This window comes from Schistocerca gregaria, chromosome 2 (genome assembly GCF_023897955.1).
Source record: "Schistocerca gregaria isolate iqSchGreg1 chromosome 2, iqSchGreg1.2, whole genome shotgun sequence".
Classification (NCBI taxonomy): domain Eukaryota; kingdom Metazoa; phylum Arthropoda; class Insecta; order Orthoptera; family Acrididae; genus Schistocerca; species Schistocerca gregaria.
In genome coordinates, this window is record NC_064921.1 from 509604574 (window position 1) to 509619186 (window position 14613).

At 39.5% G+C, this 14613-nt stretch overlaps 1 protein-coding gene across 2 annotated transcripts in view; it reads right to left on the reverse strand.

Moving 5' to 3' along the window:
- LOC126329139 (protein lin-54 homolog) overlaps positions 1 to 14613 on the reverse strand; it is a 236570-nt gene that overhangs the window by 161599 nt on the left and 60358 nt on the right. For both annotated transcript variants that reach the window (XM_049996128.1, XM_049996129.1), the window contains exon 4: positions 580 to 804. In XM_049996128.1, coding sequence (XP_049852085.1) covers positions 580 to 804 — 225 coding nt within the window. The remainder of the gene's footprint in view (positions 1 to 579; positions 805 to 14613) is intronic.

Consider the following 14613-nt stretch of genomic DNA (forward strand, 5'->3'; position numbering starts at 1 on the left):
TCATGAATAGCAATATTACAAACTAGTTAACCTTTATGAAATTGCCTACAGATTGTGTATAGTATTCCAAGAAATAATGAAATGCCTAACCTTTAAACAGTTAATATAACTTTTGCTGGATGCTTATTGCTCATTGTGTCAATGTTACTTTATTACCTGCCAGCTTTCCTAAATGATGAAAACCCTGTTGATTATGTAGGCTCTTATTTGTCAGCACACAATTATGACATCTGTAAGGTTTCTTCCTTTGCATCACTCTGAACCTGTTGCCAGGAAATCGTATGAAAGTGTATGGTGCTGATAGGAATATACAACACCTGAATAAATGATTGAAAATAAAAAAATCTTCATGTGCATCATAAATGAAACGTTGTAGGAGTTGATTAACAACAGACGCTGAACATCCCAACCATAGCACCGCTAATCAATTATTATAATCTTGGTCGAACGTAAGAAGCTACTTACTTTTGCATAATATTATAACAGCCTATTAATGCAACAGCTTTAAATATCTTTAAATGTCACTTTGTTTCTCTTATGCAACTAATGATTAGCTGCTAAATAATAAAAGTCACTAACCTGCCTAATGATGACTTTCTGAGGGCTCAGTGGCTTGACACTAGTATTAACTGTTGAAACTGCTGATGTAGCACCAGAAACTGTTGCAACACCCCCAAGAGATTGTTGCATACTTGTAGGTGCAGGCAGAATTTTTGTAGGAATCTTCACAACTGTAGATGCTGGCATTACTAATTTGGCTGGCATTTTTACTGGAGATGTTACAAACTTATTAACAACAATGTTCTGTAAATAGAGAGACAAAAATAGTAAAAAAAGAGTGATGATATGATACTCATGTATAATCAGTACATAAAACAAAAAGAGAGGAAATGAGGAGGAGAATATCAATTCAGGAGAAATCTGAACACACATCATACAATGTGTAAACAAACGACAATTTTTTGTGTAAGTGGACACCTTATGTTAAATGTAATACTCTAACAGCAACACAAGAACAAGCCTTGATGAGTGTGAAAGTGTAGCTGAAACATAAAGTTCAATAGTTCGTAGATGTAAATACAGAAGCTGCCTAATTCACATTTTTATTCTTACTCCAGAAGTAAAACCTCTTGGTATCATTTTAATAAGATGCAAGTAAATCTAGGAGGAGGATCTAATACATACGAATAGTTGCCAAAATGATATTTCAGTCAAAAAATGGCAATTTAATCAAAATTAAAAATGAAGTGGCTATGAAAATGACCAGAAGTGGCACTGATTAGATGACGTTCTCAGCAGCATGATATAAGCCTTTAGCTCAGTAATTTCCCAAGTTTCAGCAAACTAATGCCATTTGTTCAACTTGGACAATTTGTCACTATATGAGTAAAAAGGAATGAGCATGTTCATTTTCATGTTTGCAGTAAGCCTTTTACGGTGAGAGACCATAATGCTATTAAAATAGCACGTTACATATTTGAGCAAACCATAAGGAAGAAAATGTTACTGATATTTCAGATTATCTGGAAATTGCTCAAATACTGCAAATGAAAGTGGGAGACAGGCTTTGAATCTGGCTAATGTTGACCACCGAGAACCTTATGAACAATAACCTTCCACAAAATATTTATGGAGCTTCAAGTGCAAAACTGTTTACAAGAGAGATTCACATGCTAAGTCCATCCAAATTATGTACCAACTGGTTGATTAAAATTATCACCTAAAAACAGTAACGTGATGGGCTCGTATAAGCATGTGACTCAGCCCAAAATTTAAACCCATGATAACTTTGTACATTCTGTTTCTTGACTGCTTTCATGAAGGTGGACAGGGATTTTCTCCAGATTTCTTGTAGGAAGCTGTAGCTTTATCCTAACTCAGCCATAATGGAAAAATTTTAAAAATATGATGACATGATCCCAACTGTGTTCTCAACAGCTTTCATAGTGCCTGACACACACAATCATTAAATCATTCAAAACTGTCACATGAATAATTAAGGTGCAGGAGGGAGGAGAGGCGGTGTGGTGATGATGCTTAAAGTCCACATTTGTCTTTATTATTCATGAAGCTTTTTTCCATATTTATTGTTTCTCATGTTGTTTCTGCCTGCCTTCGTAAGTCATAACTAGAAATAGAGTTATTCTATGAGGGTTGCCCATGAAGTAATGCACCACATTTTTTTGCCTCAGCTGAAAACAATGCTGTGAATGGAAAATGTTATATATGTATTATTTGAAGTCTCCTGAGTGAGCACACCAAGTTTCCATCACTTCCAACAGATAGCATAGCTGTAGGACAGTTCCAAAATGGCGTCCGTAGGTGATATACATTATAAGCAACATGCCAACATTGAATTTCTCACTGCAGAGAAAGAAACTGTGGGTAATATTCACAAACACTTGTGAAAAGTCTATGGAGGATCTGCTGTTGACAAAAGTACAGTTTAGTCCCTGGGCATAGAGGGTGAGGTCATCAGAAGGCGGTTTGGCAGAGATCCATGATTTGCAGCTGTCGGGGAGACCATCCATTGTCGCTGCATATGTCAATCAGCAATGGAAGTGTGGATACAATGATCCACACTCTTGGATATTCAAAAGTATGTGTACCGATAGGTCACACACGCCCATGTTCCGCACTGAGAAAAGGCCACAGAACGGGATGGAGATTATGTGGAAAAATAAAGAGTGTAGATAAAACAACGTTCCTTCATGTGTGTAATTCTCATTATGTTCAGTAAAGAATAGTTGAAAAAAGTGGTGCATTACTTTCTGAGCAACCGTCTTACTAAGGTTGGGCCCAATGCTGGATGATCTGTAATTATCCATTGGAATGGTGTCACCAGCAATGTGGAGGTGAGCTGGGAGCACGTGGTACAAAGCTCTAATGCACTGTCACAAATAAAATGTCTCAACATACAAAATTTACTATTTATGCACTGTTTACAAGTTCATTACATCATTAAGGTGCATTTATGTTATGTAAAATGCCTTTGCACAACAGTTTTGCAAAGCAAGTCTCATCGTGTAAAGGTTCACTCTGTGAAGTGTATTACACAAGGTGGTTTTGCAGTGAAAAGAGCCCACCTGGTATCTGGGTGCACATTAAAGAGCCTTGTTTTCTCATTTTGTGTAATGTAAACATTGTTACTTCTTGTGCAGGGCCACCTCTTATCCACAAGACGCACTAAAATTATTCCTGATGATATACGTTTTGAAATTTTAAACAATACTGTAAACTTGTGTATAAATTGCATGCCACAAGGAATTACAGTGTTACAGCTTTCCTTCCTCGAACCATTATAGGTTCTCTCGACTTCTCATCCATTTCTTCCTTCTTCCATACGTAAGTTCCGATTTCCCATACTCATAATTGATAGAATTATTCCTTGCTCCACCAGTGATAATATTTTGTTTGGTCGCTGAAAAACTTGGGTAGACAAGTTTGGTCTGCTCCTTGTGAACTGTAGCTACCACATTTGAAAGTGCGCTTGCTTTGAAGGACCATCTTTTCAAGTCCCTACACTGCGCCAACTAGCATAGTGTAATTTGAGATCCAGAAACCACATCATGTCTTTAAACGTATGAAAATTGTACCCCAGCCTCAACTCAGAACAGTTTAAAACAGAACAGGAATGATTAAAATGAATGCATGCACACTTCTTGGTTTAAAAATTAAACCCCTTTTCTCTGCCCATTCCTTCAACCACCGAATAGTCATTTGCAATTGATGATTTGTAATTGGAAGGATCAAAGAGGAACAAAAGACAAAGAAATCACAAAAAATAAGGAACACTGGACACCACATGTAGCTGTCAACATTACACTATTAAAAGCTATGCAAAGAAAGGGTAGGGAGCCACAAGGCACTTCAAAATATTATGTCACCCTTCTCACCATTTTTAAAAGTTTATTAAATGTGACAAGTTATTTCAATAAACAGATGGGACAGAAATGAATTGTTTTCATTTTTGACAACATCCTGGTTAACACCCTAATAAATTTATCTATTATGACCCTGGACAGGGTATGGCCATTTTTTTCCTTCAACAGGTGTATTAATACACGCAGGTACACTGTTAACTCAGTATTGGTAATTTGATACTGGTAGCCTAATCTTAATTCATAAACAAAATATACGAGGGTCGGTCAAAAAGTAATGCCTCCCATTTTTTTCTACTTAAAAAAATTAAGTTAAGTGAAAAATTTGAATTTGGCGCCATTCCTCAAACCTTATTCTGCAATCCACTGCAGTAGTAACTTTCTGTGTCAACAGGTGGCAGCACAGCAGAAGTTTGTCAGATGGCCGACATCGATGTTCGTTTGAGACAGCGTTATGTGATTGAATTCTTGAATGCAGAAGGTGAAACGCCCATACGCATTCATGAAAGACTGAAGAAGGTGTATGGTGTTGTGACAGTGGATGTCAGCACTGTTAGACGATGGGTTCATCGTTGTAAGGAAGCTGAAGGGCTAACACCGTTGACTGACGAAAAGCGGAGCGGCAGGCCGGTGAGTGCAGTGACTCAACACAACATTCAGCAAGTTGATGACATCATTCGTGGTGACCGTCGGGTGACTGCAGATGAAGTGTGTCGCATTATTTCTCTTAGTAAAGGCAGTGTGATCACGATTATTAAACAATTGGGGTACTCAAAAGTTTGTGCACGGTGGGTTCCAAGAATGTTAACCGATCAGAATAAAGAGGCAAGGAAAACAATAGCCTCCCAACACTTGCAGCGCTTCCGTTTGGAGGGAGATGAGTTTCTGAAAAAAATTGTGACCGGGGACGAAACATGGGTGCATTTTTTTGAACCCGAATCAAAGAGGCAGTCAATGGAGTTGCGTCACACAAGCTCGCCGAGGAAGAAAAAATTCAAAACTGTGCGATCGGCAGGGAAAGTTATGGCAACAGTTTTCTGGGATACAGAGGGTGTGATTCTGGTTGATTTTTTGGAGCAGGGATGCACAATAAATTCTGTTCAATACGTCACAACCGTCAAAAAACTTAAAGCACGTCTTCAGCGAGTTCGCCCAACAAAATCAATGGCAGATGTTCTTCTTTTGCATGACAATGCAAGACCACACACCAGTCGTCACACCTCTGACGAGATTGTCAAAATTGGATGGGAAGTTTTGCCTCATCCCCCATACAGCCCTGACCTGGCACCATCCGACTTCCATCTGTTTGGGCCACTAAAAGAAGCTCATCGTGGGATTCATTTTGAAGATGAGGAGGCCGTCAAAACATCCGTGCGTCAATGGCTTAGGAAGCAGAGCTGTGATTTTTACCGTGCTGGGATACATGCCCTTGTTCAAAGATGGACCAAAACTGTAGAGATGGGCGGAGATTACATTGAAAAATGACAAAATGATCCTCAATGTTGTGGTTTTCAACCTATGTAAATGCATTTAAATTTCCTGACAATTAAACGTAGAAAAAAAAATAGGAGGCATTACTTTTTGACTGACCCTCGTACATTAAGTTTTTACAATTTGTGTCATTCTACACTTCAGTAACAAAAGAAAATCAACAAGATATTTTTTGGGGTACTGTGTCTTAGGAATCTAAGCAAAAAATGAAGTAAACATACTAGATTTTCTTTTCAGGATTTTTCATAATTGTTCCTGCCTCTCTTCTACCTTCACAATTTGTGCAGTCTCACGCACCTTTTTAAGTGAAGCTTGAGAGAGTAGTTCTCATGCCTCCTTAGGTAGTCGGCGTTCTTTTCTGTTGTCTTTCAGGGAGTTGTCTTAAAGTCAATTGATTTTTTCATCTTATTTGTCTTTTTAATCCTCTTTTCCGAATAGCTTTGGTTTTGTTCGTCTTTCTGCTTTTCTTCTATTTCAAGTTTTATTTTCCTTTCTTCTTTTCACATTCTTCCTTATAAGCAGTATAATTTGCATGTACTTGCTGTCCATACACAGAAAGAAAATGGTGGTACTGCTCTCAAGCATTGCTAACAATCAAAACACTCAGAATGAGATTTTCACTCTGCAGCGGAGTGTGCGCTGATATGAAACTTCCTGGCAGATTAAAACTGTGTGCCCGACCGAGACTCAAACTCTAAGCCATGTTTCCGCTATATCCTTTCTTTCAGGAGTGCTAGTTCTGCAAGGTTCGCAGGAGAGCTTCTGTAAAGTTTGGAAGGTAGGAGACGAGATACTGGCAGAAGTAAAGCTGTGAGTACCGGGCGTGAGTCGTGCTTCGGTAGCTCAGATGGTAGAGCACTTGCCCGCGAAAGGCAAAGGTTCTGAGTTCGAGTCTTGGTCGGGCACACAGTTTTAATCTGCCAGGAAGTTTCAATCAAAACACTGTTTAAAATTCTTTTGGCCATCCCTGCTTTGTCTTCTCCTAACGTGTGTTTCAAAATGGAATATTTTCTGTGTCTACACTTCCAGGGAATGGTGTAACAGAAGCCTTAACAAATTTTGAAACATTTGGACACCATAATTTCATGGATGATGATTCTCTTTTTGAGATGCGCCACTGCTGCCAGTAACTGTCAATATCTATGTTATCTGAATCTGGGTCATCTTTTCAAATGGTGCAACCTCCCACTTGTCTAATAAGTAATCCTGCCAGACATCAAATGTCAACTTTTGAGACCTTCTATTCTTTATTTTTCCTCTGGGGTCTAAAAACCTAAAACTTAACAGCATTTAATGTTTATGGGCTTTCTTTAAAAACTACACCTTATCATGTCCTTCTAGTTTACCAGGCTCTTTAAGTTACTTGCCCACTAACAACTAGATCAAGAGAAAGCAGATTACCTGATGTAAAAGGTTCATCACTCAGAAATGCTCTCAATTTCCTCTACCTTCACAATATGAAGTCAAAAGGTTTGAAGCATGTTTTCTATTTCTGTGTGCAACTTGTGATGAAAAGTGTTTGGCTTTGGAAACAGTGAGCAAACTTACTGAATAGTTCTACAGATGAAATTATGAAATGAGGTTCTGCTTTCATTGACAGTTTTTTTAAAGCATTCACAATGGCACAGTAGGATTTTGACTCAATAGTCATAGAATTCTTTTTCAACGGCATATAGTTAAGAAAGTATTATTGAATGCTATCCCACTGTTCCAAAATCCAACTGGCTAAAGGCCCTAAAGTAAGACACCATATGGTTGCATGCCTCGAGAACTTGTGATATGGAATGTTAAACTTAGAGTGAATTCCTTAAAGTTCATCTCATCAAATAGGCCAACTGCCAAAATAACAGTAAATATTGACCAGAAATTTGGATGCTTCTTCACCTAAACACTTCACAGTCATTATGCATTGTATGAATTTTACAAGTTTCAATGTTTATACGTTGTCTGCCTCGAGTCTTCTGGACATCATTATCTCAAAACTTAAACACTTCTTCATTGATGTTAGGTCCATGTGATGCCACATAAGGCATTTATTAGGGACAATTTGACTTCAGAAAGTGCTTAACATAATTTCTGATCCAACATTTCACCATATGCTTTGCAAATTCAGAAAACTGTTTGATGACGTATTCTTATGGAATACTTATTCTCCCACCAAAATGTCGAGGTAGTTTGTAATTCTTTTTTACCTTTAACTTTAACAGTTTCATCGAAAATCAATGTGTAATATTACAAACATGCTTCATCTAACATATGTTCCCAGAAATATGGTGCCAGTCCATCAGTTATTAGGTATCCCATTTTCTTAGACAAAAGCGAACACTATCACAGATAATCATCTCAAAAACATTACAAATATCATTTGATGAATCCATAGAGCAATGGAAATTACCAATTCCATTGTCCAAATCAATTCAGCAGTGATGGAACTATCCTCAATATTTAACGTCCCAACTGTTGGCGTATTTTAAGGTTGTGTCTGAACTGAAAGTTGTAAATATAAGTGATGGGGGTCAACGTTTAGTTTCAAAGTTACACTCATGTTTCGTTCAGAATGAGTTGTTAAAATTGCCCGAAAGCTTTGTCTCAAAATTAATAGAGCAAAAACTTACACAGCAAAGTAGTTCACTTTCACTAATTTTTTTGTCCCTATACAGAGAGACTTTACTTTTCAAACTGTCTTTTTCAATCCAGTCACTATGGGATTTACATTTTCTCATTTCAAACAGTTTATTTTCAAAACTGAACAAACACAGCAGCAGTTTTGTTACTACAGCAAAATTAGATTCCGGGGAAAAAAAGAAGCAGTCATAATAGATGATCATTTGGCTGTAACTAAAAAAAAGGAAAAATGTAAAAAAAGAAAAAGAAAAAATGAATAATCTGTCACAAATTTCAGAAGCCTCTCAGGTTAAAATTTATATATTTTCATCATTGGAGCATTCCAAAAAGTCAAATTAACGATAATGGATAAAGAAACTTCCAAACAAAAATAAATAACTCACTTTCTTCCCAAACAGATAAAACAGGTTGAAAAAGGTGATAATGTTTAAAAAAGTTGACTAAAGGTAAGAAAGACCACTGACGATTCGCTCAACAAAGACAGTCCCACTTAAAACACTACGTTGAGGGGCACTGTTCTTTTGCTCTTAGTGATTACAGAGTCTGTATCTAAAATAACATGTTGACAGGAAAGACCACGAAGTTGGGAAGAAATCCTCAAAACCCCACTTCATAGACCTGCCTGAGGATATTGTGCCTCCAAATGTTATCATGGGCTTTCTCGTTGTTTAGCCACTTCCAGAAGGGACAGGTTATTAAAGATGAAGTGATATTTCCTGAACTCACACTGAAAGCAACTAAAGGACTGCTTAGACTAAGGTTCAGACTAGGTGGCAGTTGACCATCCGCTCCATTGTCTTTCTGAAGCAGCTAGTGTGCCAACACTGTAATAACTATCTGGGCATCTACAGTCCCCCTCAGGCTTTGAAAGGAGAATTAAAATTGCCTCTCGCCATTAGTCAGGAGAGTGTCCTGACGCTCAATGAAGTTAAAAAAGGCAAAGAGGATTTCTTTGCTTCACTCTGAGGAGCTGTAAAACAATATAATGGACCCTATTGTGACCACGCGACATATCATGAGAAGCAGAGAACACAGAATCCCGCATCCACGCGGAAAAGGGGCAGCTGTATTCTTCAACAGTGGTGTAGCTGAAGTCCCAACAGCCCCTCTTGGCAGCCACCCTGTAGCGCTGGAAACTCCAATACTGACTGCCAGTGGAGGTAACTGTGGCAAAATAGGTCACCATAGTATGGGTAGTGTCTTGCAGGTTGGTCAGGAGACTTCAATTTCCCATTACAGCAGTCACTAGGCACCTCCCTCCTCTTCCAGAAACCCTCCTGGTGGTCCCCCATACAACTGTACTCTTAGTGGAATGGTTTATGGTGTTTAAGAACTGTTGCCATAATCTTTTTTTTCCTTTCATGAATAACAAGGTGACATTTTTCCCTTGATACCCGAAAGACTGTGAAGTTCTCAGCAATTGGCGGGCACCTGGACTTACACACAGCTACCTACCTTATCTCGATTGAACAGCAGCATTAGTTGCTCCACCAAGGGACAGGCTTTATTTTCACCTGACCCAAAGAATGTAGAATGGATGCTTCAGCAGTATGGTGGATCACTTTGGTAATATGATCCAGCAATTCCTGGACATTCGCCTATATCATATCCTGCAAGTTGTATGTAGAACATAATCTCTGCCCTGCTGAGCACCCATTATGGTGGTTTTCTTTCAGGCACCATTCTGACTGGCAGTTGAAACCACATTGGAAAATGATCACTTGGGTGCAAGTAATTGACCACTTCCTGTTAAGTAGCGCATGCAAAGGCCAGAGAGTAAACCGAGACATTGATAGCAGTGAATGATCCTGTTGCAGTGCTGAAGTGCATGTCCACTCTATATTCAATGAACACACACACGAGAAGGCTCTCAAATTGATCTATACCTTGGGTAGATGGCTGCAGATCCCCAAAAAACACTGTGCAATCATATTACTACAGAAGACAAAGGAGGGGGGGGGGGGGGGGGGTGAGCTGAGTAAGTAGAGCATGGAAAGTCTCACTGTCTAGCTTCTTATTGCGGTGGGCAGAGGGAACATTTGGTCAACCTGTGAAGCATGTACGTTGATACAGTGACTGCTTGTAGGCTAGTTGTGCGGAAGAGGAGCAATAAGTAGTAAACATTGTTTACAAAAATTGCCATTCCTCCCTTAGCTCTCTCTACACTAAGGTTACCCTTTTTGCAGAGAATGTAAGCACATAGCTCGGATTAAAATTTGACCTCCAATCAGCACCCTGCCGTGTGACTTGTCCAGCACCAATTGACACTGATGCCGACCACAGAAGCATTCCCACAATGCAGTGGGATGGTTCTCTCTAGAAAAGGAAAAAATAAAGCTTAGAGTCGAACATAGAAAATATAAATCTGAATGGTCCGACACAGATTAGAAACTGTAATCCTACTAAATGTTCTCTGTGAAGGGTGGAACAGAGAAGTCAATTGCATTTACATCAAAGATACTTACTCCAGTTCAGGAGCATTAATCTCAGATTGAAAAGGAAGAATTGGCCATAATTTTTTGTGTCCATAAATTTTCACCATTATTTTATGTAGTTATAAATTTTATCTTATCACCTACTATAAACTGACCATAACATTTTTGAAGGCAAGGTTAAATTGCAATGGCATATACTGTACCACATTCATTGTCACACTCTCTATTTGGCAAATTTCCAATATTCCATTTGTTACTTTACTTCTGTGCAGCATTATAATGCAAATGTGCCAGCTGGCCATCCAGCAGGTACAGATCATGAATTTGTTCACCAGGAAACAGATAAATAACTGGAGACATTGCGTGACGCGCTTCTTCACCTGGTCCTGCAGTATACCTGGCAGGCTTGTCTACCCAGCTTTCACTCTAGCTTTCTTCAGTGGCAGTAATTTCAGGTCAGGCAAGGTGAGTGTTTACAGAGGAAGAATGGTGCTGGGTAGTGATACTGCTATTTCTTGAATGTTGGATGCTTCAATTTGTGCCTCAGTTCCACTAGGAGATTTCTAGGTTACTATATCTACTGATCTTGCAACACAAAAATGTTGTGACAGTTTAACATCTGCCAGATACACCAATCAGCTGCACCCTAGTCATCCTCACTGTAGCCCACACGAACATATTCACAGGAGTGTGTTCATGCCCAGATTGCAGGTTCCTTCTTGGGGTCTATGTGATTAATCATTGTGGGCGTCTTCTCGCACATCCTGTATGTAATCATCCTCCAGCTGACAACAATGGGACCCTTGTAGTGGATCTTCACAATAAAGGATGCACATCATATATACTATACAGCCTCAAATGAGCTGCCAGAATTAAATTTTAAACTGCAAATGCTGAAAGTTTTAGGATCTGCTACACTGGCTTCAGTGAATAACACATTCCTAGGTTCTTGCAGGTTCATGCCTGTCAAAGGACAAAGCCTGGCAGAGCTGCTTCAGGTGCTCTTACAGGACAGTTTTTGGACCTTGTCTCGACCCCTGGTACACAAAGCAGACACAGCCAGTCCATTCCATGTGAGTACCTCAGTGTGCGTGCACACATTTCAGGAGCATTTCCGAGAGCCTGTCGCAGAACAGAAGTACCAGCTGGTGTTGGTACTACACCACATGTGAAGCAATCAGCTCTCATTGTGGGCCCTTGGCCTGCATCTCTTTTTGTCAGGGAGTCCATCATCTCCCACCGTCGCAGCCCTATCACAGCTTTCTCCTCTCCCAGGTACCTGAGGCTAGCTGCCTGGTCTTTCCTTATCGTAAGCTGAGAGAAACGCCATGGATCAAACTGGCTTCATCAATGGTTTAAACAATAATCCTGGAGAATCCTGGATGGGAAACTACACTCAAACTAGTCCCTGGGCCTAAATGAGAAGCTCCAAATCTGGTACTGCCATCCCTGGCTGCTTCTGATGTCTTCCTGGGGGCTTTAGTTGTGACATCGCCCAGACCCTGGCAGCTTCCACTGTGCTGTCCTCCACTACAGTGGTTGTTCGGTTGGTTAGTTTAATGATTAAATGGGCCAAGCTATGGTGTCCTGAATCCCTCCACAGGCAAGTCAACAAAACTACACACCAAAGAAGGACCTATTGCGCAAAAAACTCAGAAAGGGAGATTTGATAGAGGTATTCAGGGTACCCTCCGCCACACACCGTCAGGTGGCTTGCGGAGTATAGATGTAGATGTAGAAAGGAGCTGCTGCCTCTGTAAGAAGGCTGTTCAAGGAGCTAGTACAAAAGGCGCCAGTTGCCACTCTTACCCCACAATAATATATCACATCCAGTATCTGCAACACTGAAGGGGATGCCGAGCCGTGTGCACAACTTCCATGTTATAGACAGGACTGGATCAAAGCTTTGCAGAGCTGTAGCAGAGTAGAGCTGTGTGTGTGGAGGGCGAGAGAGGGGGGGGAGTACATCTGTCAGGCAAACAGGTGGGTGACACAGACATACTAATATGTGTAACGTTGCGTAAATCTGTCTGCAGTGAGTACAAGGCTGATATCATAGACCAGTTATGTGAGCTTCTGTAGTGAGTCAAATATGATACCGCCTTGTGGCTCTACCTACATCAGTTGCTGTTACTCGACTAGTGCCAACTATTATGCTGTGTCGAGAGCAACAAATGATGGACTTTTGGTTACCAACACCTCTTGCCTATTCCAGAATGATCTCTCAATAATTTCTTTGTGGCTCAGATGAATTTTTCCTCTTTTATTGTTTGGTTCACAAACTGACAATTTCACACTGTTGCTCCAGAATTTATTTTTGTGCATTGAACATTGCAGTCCAAAGTGGGGGTTACAACTGAAACTATTTACTCTAGGAACATCATTTGTCATTGTAACATCAAAATCATTGTGCTATTTGCGCATAATGTGCTGAACCAGGTCTCCTTAGTTCTGACTTGGCAGAAGTCAGTCGACTTCAGCCCAAAATAATGTGTGTCTGAATCTAGGGGAAAGCTTGCTTCCTCCACTTCCCACACCTATCTAAGACTTTGTTCAGATGATTTGCACAAACTATACATCAGCTGCTTCAAATCTCAACACAGTGTGCAAACCGTAACAATAAGCATTTCATTAAGTGGCCCTGTAACATAATCCATTCATTAAATGTCTGACTACCATTAACTTTCATTTAATCAAAAGACAAGATTGCACCGACTCAAAGTGAGAAGTAGCTTAACCCACAGCTTCATCACAAGTAAAACATCATTCAACAATTGTGGGCCACACTGGAATCAAAAAGAGGACTATCTCATTAAAGTCAAAATTGCAAAGTGTGGAAAAAAATTCTAATGTTTCCTACATAGTGCTAATTTTCAATGCTTTACTTATATCATCCTTTTCTAGTTGGAATCTGAACTTTTCAGAGAGCAAACAGCTAACTTGCATTTCAAAGAAAATCTTCCACAAAACATCTCTCACTTTACTAGATGCCAGATTCTTTGCAGGCAATTTATAGTACTTTTTGTTTCTAGTGGAAGACCAGTTTCTCTCACACAAGTCTTACCCTCACTGTTAAAACACTACATATAACTGCAAATTTTTTGTTCCTATGCTTAAGTTCTTGTAATTTCGTAACGAGCTGTCACAGTTCATATTCTAGAATCAGCTGATCAGTTGATGTTGATATAGACAAGGTCCATTAAAGAGTAGCTACAAATAAGACCATCTAACAACAATTCACATTTATTCACTAATCTCTACTTACTGCGTATGGATTGACCGACTTCCCGTTTCCTGACTGATAAGACTTTAAATGTCCCTTGTGACTTTTAAAGGCTTTTTCTTACCTGAAACATGTCTGCTTTCTTTCAATTGACTTTCATCCATACGCACACTTGCACAAACCGGAAGATTTACAGTTGGCACAGCATATGGTTTTGGAACTTTCACAGTATATTCACAGTTCTGCTCATAGACCATAGGTACAACATCTGATTTAAAATGTAGTGAACATACAGTAGCACATGAAACGTGAACGTGGTCTTTTGAGTAACACCCCGTCAGTCGACACTTTTTGGTGCTGAAAATCCCTGGATAATTGATGGTAGAAAATTCCAGTTCCTTTTGTTTTCCTCTTGTATGACAAACACCTAAACTCTAACCTCACACTGCCACAACCACATACTTTTACTTTGTTGCTTATTCCTACAAGTGTTTTCTCATACGAAAGACAAAATATTTGAAATCAAATAGTTATTTATTTTGTATGACACCTGGACAAAGAAAAGTTTGTTTATTGTTGTGATCTTCAGTCCAGAGACTGGTCTCATGCCGCTCTCCATGCTACTCTATCCTGTGCAAGCTGCTACATCTCCCAGTGCCTACTGCAACTTACATCCTTCTGAATCTGCTTAGTGTATTCATCTCTTTGTCTCCCTCTATGATTTTTACCCTCCACACTGCCCTTCAATACTAAATTGGTGATCCCTTGATGCCTCAGAGCACGTCTTACCTACCAATCCCTTCTTCTAGTCAAGCTGTGCTGCAAATTTCTCTTCTCCCCAATTCTATTGAGTACCTCCTTATTAGTTATGTGATCTACCCATCTAATCTTCAGCATTCTTCTGTAGCACCACATTTTCAAAGCTTCTTTTCTCTTCTTGTTTAAACTACTTATCATC